The sequence below is a fragment of the Trypanosoma cruzi genome, genomic scaffold (assembly GCF_000209065.1).
Source record: "Trypanosoma cruzi strain CL Brener 1047053516749 genomic scaffold, whole genome shotgun sequence".
Taxonomy (NCBI): domain Eukaryota; phylum Euglenozoa; class Kinetoplastea; order Trypanosomatida; family Trypanosomatidae; genus Trypanosoma; species Trypanosoma cruzi.
In genome coordinates, this window is record NW_001849425.1 from 1 (window position 1) to 5204 (window position 5204).

Consider the following 5204-nt stretch of genomic DNA (forward strand, 5'->3'; position numbering starts at 1 on the left):
CACGATCACCACGAAGGTACCAACTACGATCACAACAATGGAGCCAACCACGATCACCACGAAGGTGCCAACTACGATCACAACAATGGAGCCAACCACGATCACCACGAAGGCGCCAACCACGACCACGACGACAACAATGGCACCAACGACGATCACCACGAAGGTGCCAACTACGATCACAACAATGGAGCCAACCACGATCACCACGAAGGCGCCAACCACGATCACAACAATGGAGCCAACCACGATCACCACGAAGGCGCCAACCACGATCACAACAATGGAGCCAACCACGATCACCACGAAGGTGCCAACTACGATCACAACAATGGAGCCAACCACGATCACCACGAAGGCGCCAACGACGATCACAACAATGGAGCCAACCACGATCACCACGAAGGTACCAACTACGATCACAACAATGGAGCCAACCACGATCACCACGAAGGCGCCAACCACGATCACCACGAAGGCGCCAACCACGATCACCACGAAGGTACCAACGACGATCACCACGAAGACGCCAACTACGATCACAACAATGGCACCAACGACGACCACCACGAAGGTGCCAACCACGACCACGACGACAACAATGGCACCAACGACGATCACCACGAAGGTGCCAACCACGTCCACGACCACGACAACAATGGCACCAACGACGATCACCACGAAGGCGCCAACCACGTCCACGACCACGACAACAATGGCACCAACGACGATCACCACGAAGGCGCCAACCACGACCACGACGACAACAATGGCACCAACGACGATCACCACGAAGGTGCCAACTACGATCACAACAATGGAGCCAACCACGATCACCACGAAGGCGCCAACCACGATCACAACAATGGAGCCAACCACGATCACCACGAAGGCGCCAACCACGATCACAACAATGGAGCCAACCACGATCACCACGAAGGTGCCAACTACGATCACAACAATGGAGCCAACCACGATCACCACGAAGGCGCCAACCACGATCACAACAATGGAGCCAACCACGATCACCACGAAGGTACCAACTACGATCACAACAATGGAGCCAACCACGATCACCACGAAGGCGCCAACGACGATCACAACAATGGAGCCAACCACGATCACCACGAAGGTACCAACTACGATCACAACAATGGAGCCAACCACGATCACCACGAAGGCGCCAACCACGATCACCACGAAGGCGCCAACCACGATCACCACGAAGGTACCAACTACGATCACAACAATGGAGCCAACCACGATCACCACGAAGGCGCCAACCAAGATCACCACGAAGACGCCAACTACGATCACAACAATGGCACCAACGACGATCACCACGAAGGCGCCGACCACGATCACCACGAAGGCGCCAACCACGATCACCACGAAGGCGCCAACCACGTCCACGACCACGACAACAATGGCACCAACGACGATCACCACGAAGGCGCCAACTACGATCACAACAATGGCACCAACGACGACCACCACGAAGGTGCCAACCACGATCACCACGAAGGCGCCGACCACGATCACAACAATGGAGCCAACCACGATCACCACGAAGGTACCAACTACGATCACAACAATGGAGCCAACCACGATCACCACGAAGGTGCCAACTACGATCACAACAATGGAGCCAACCACGATCACCACGAAGGTGCCAACCACGATCACCACGAAGGCGCCGACCACGATCACAACAATGGAGCCAACCACGATCACCACGAAGGTACCAACTACGATCACAACAATGGAGCCAACCACGATCACCACGAAGGTGCCAACTACGATCACAACAATGGAGCCAACCACGATCACCACGAAGGTACCAACGACGATCACCACGAAGGCGCCAACCACGATCACAACAATGGCACCAACGACGACCACCACGAAGGTGCCAACCACGACCACGACGACAACAATGGCACCAACGACGATCACCACGAAGGTGCCAACGACGATCACCACGAAGGCGCCGACCACGATCACAACAATGGAGCCAACCACGATCACCACGAAGGCGCCAACCACGTCCACGACCACGACAACAATGGCACCAACGACGATCACCACGAAGGTGCCAACCACGTCCACGACCACGACAACAATGGCACCAACGACGATCACCACGAAGGTGCCAACCACGACCACGACGACAACAATGGCACCAACGACGATCACCACGAAGGCGCCAACCACGTCCACGACCACGACAACAATGGCACCAACGACGATCACCACGAAGGCGCCAACCACGACCACGACGACAACAATGGCACCAACGACGATCACCACGAAGGTGCCAACTACGATCACAACAATGGAGCCAACCACGATCACCACGAAGGTACCAACTACGATCACAACAATGGAGCCAACCACGATCACCACGAAGGCGCCAACGACGATCACAACAATGGAGCCAACCACGATCACCACGAAGGTACCAACTACGATCACAACAATGGAGCCAACTACGATCACCACGAAGGCGCCAACCACGACCACGACGACAACAATGACACCAACGACGACCACCACGAAGGCGCCAACCACGTCCACGACCACGACAACAATGGCACCAACGACGACCACCACGAAGGTGCCAACCACGACCACAACGACAACAATGGCACCAACGACGACCACCACGAAGGTGCCAACCACGACGACGACGACAACAATGGCACCAACGACGATCACCACGAAGGCGCCAACCACGACCACGACGACAACAATGGCACCAACGACGATCACCACGAAGGTGCCAACCACGACCACGACGACAACAATGACACCAACGACGACCACCACGAAGGTGCCAACCACGACCACGACGACAACAATGGCACCAACGACGACCACCACGAAGGTGCCAACGACGATCACCACGAAGGAGCCAACCACGATCACAACAATGGAGCCAACCACGATCACCACGAAGGAGCCAACCACGATCACAACAATGGAGCCAACGACGATCACCACGAAGGCGCCAACCACGACCACGACGACAACAATGGCACCAACGACGATCACCACGAAGGCGCCAACCACGTCCACGACCACGACAACAATGGCACCAACGACGACCACCACGAAGGTGCCAACGACGACCACCACGAAGGTGCCAACCACGACTACGACGACAACAATGACACCAACGACGACCACCACGAAGGCGCCAACCACGTCCACGACGACAACAATGGCACCATCGACGTCCACCACGAAGGCACCTCCATATGTTCATTAATTTGATTTGCGATAAAGCAGCTCTGCTTGTCTGTGTGTCCATCTGCTGCTGGCCATTTCCTTTTTGCGTACATCGGTCTGGGCTAAAGATGTGTATGGGGGCTGTGCCTGCCGTCATTCATCCACGGGGACTTGTGCGCTTCTCTTGTGGGAACATGTATAAAATAAGGCAAATGATGATTCTTTTTTTTTTTATTTTGCAGAGATAATGATAGTTTTTTTTTTGTTTATTCTTGTGCTCTATGTTTTTTAGAACATTCGTCACATGGCAGGCTTCCGAGAAAAGCGCTTTTGCATGAAACGCATACGACTTTTTGCGTTTACGCATAGTTGTGGATTTGTGCAGATGCAGTTGAGGCCATTGGGTTTGTTTTGAGAATAAAATAAGGTAGTTTAAGGGGATATGATCCTCTTTTGCCTTTCTGCTGACTCCATCAGCCTCATGGTGGGCGTGTGTGCTCCTGCTGTTTGCTGTTGTGCGTTTGCTGTGTGTTTGGAGTAGTGGCCGTGTTTCTCCTTGCTCTCTCATGCCGTCAAAGGTTGGCTTCACAGTGTTAAGCAAGTCCATTTTTTGCGACGCTGGCGGTGATGATGATGCACCCTTTCTTGTGTGCCCTGCTTTTTTTTGCGCTCTGCTGCTGCTTTCCTAATTCCGTGTGTGCGGCGGATGATACAGCTACTAATACCACTGAGAATGCCAGTGCTATGGCGCCACCGGCTGATATGAGGGGGGCGTTGAGAGAGGTGTTGGGAGCCATGCAGAAGGCGCAGGAGTACGCTGATGAGGCTAACCGGCACTGCGTGCAAGCAAGAATGAGCGCTGAGAATGCGCGGGAGCATGAAGAGGGGGCCAAGAATGCTTTGAGGAAGCTCGGCTCTGAGGCTACAAGGATGAGCAGGGCGCTGCAGCAAGCGGACGAGGCTGTGAAATTGGCCGATGCTGCCGTGGCCGAATGCAAGGCGGCGGAGGAGGCTGCACAGGCGGCGGGGATAATGACGCTTGATGCCGTTGGGGAGGTGCTGAAGCATGTGAAGGACGAGAAGACTAAGGTTGGAAGTGGACCGGAGCTGTTGAAGAGGGCGGCGGAGCAGACTGTGCTTTCTCTGGAGAAGGCAAAGGAGGCGGAGGCGGAGGCTGAGAAGGCGGCAGCGGCGGCGCAGAAAACCCGGGAAGCAGCAGAGAAGGCAGCAGCGGCGCGGACCTTGGCACAAGATGTTGCCGCAACGGCCAGTGCGCTGCTGCGGCAGCGGGAGAAGGAGGAGGAGAGGCGAAGAGCGAGTGACCGGGAGGTGGCGGAGGCCGCGAAGAAGGCTGCCGTTGCTGAGGTGATGAATAAATTTGCTGCGAAGAAGGGGAATGACGCAGCGCCTGGCAGGAATTCCACATCCACCCGCTTTCAAAGGACGAGACCACGGGTGGATGGCGGCGGCATCCCATTGCTTTTGCGTGCACCGCTTCTGATGCTTGCTGCCGTGGCATCCGTTTCCGGCTTCTTATCGTGCTAGGCGGCATAACCGAGGCAATTGCGTGCTGCCCAGCGCGGTGAGTTCCACTTCTTCTAAGCTCTTCCTTTTTTTTTTTTCTTTTGTGATTCTGCTGTAAAAAAAAGAAACAGCTAAAAATAAACTAAAAATAGCCACCGCTTTTCACCGCTGCGAAGGGTCTTTGTGGTGGGGAATTGTTAAAATACTTTTCTGTGCGTGATGTGGGGCGATTGTGAGTACCTTGTCTTCTCCATTCGCGGCGAAAAACACTTGCCCACACGCTGTGGGGGATTGTTACACGTATGTATATATACATGTATGTACTTTCATATACCAACACACGTGAACCATTGACTTATGCTTTTGTAAGATTTTGTGTTTTTGCGCGCTTCTGCTGCCCTGCCGTGTGCTCTGTTTTGTTCCGCACATTCATCACGCGGCACGCACAC

The 5204-nt window shown here is 54.6% G+C and overlaps 2 protein-coding genes across 2 annotated transcripts, besides 10 other annotated features; both read left to right on the forward strand.

Annotated features, from left to right (window-relative positions):
* Positions 1-3135: a sequence feature (areas not merged during assembly with more than two copies in the genome that could not be assigned to a particular haplotype).
* Positions 38-3271, forward strand: Tc00.1047053510433.10 (uncharacterized protein; the record flags this gene model as incomplete). Its single annotated transcript, XM_798988.1, has 1 exon — positions 38-3271. The coding sequence occupies one exon, from the start codon at positions 38-40 to the stop codon at positions 3269-3271; it is 3234 nt and encodes a 1077-aa protein (XP_804081.1).
* Positions 98-275: a microsatellite.
* Positions 393-572: a microsatellite.
* Positions 585-938: a microsatellite.
* Positions 1329-1658: a microsatellite.
* Positions 1722-2456: a microsatellite.
* Positions 2502-3194: a microsatellite.
* Positions 3136-3460: a sequence feature (haploid, non-Esmeraldo-like haplotype).
* Positions 3461-3824: a sequence feature (haploid, Esmeraldo-like haplotype).
* Positions 3825-5204: a sequence feature (heterozygous, non-Esmeraldo-like haplotype).
* Positions 3859-4776, forward strand: Tc00.1047053510433.20 (surface protein TolT, putative; the record flags this gene model as incomplete). Its single annotated transcript, XM_798989.1, has 1 exon — positions 3859-4776. The coding sequence occupies one exon, from the start codon at positions 3859-3861 to the stop codon at positions 4774-4776; it is 918 nt and encodes a 305-aa protein (XP_804082.1).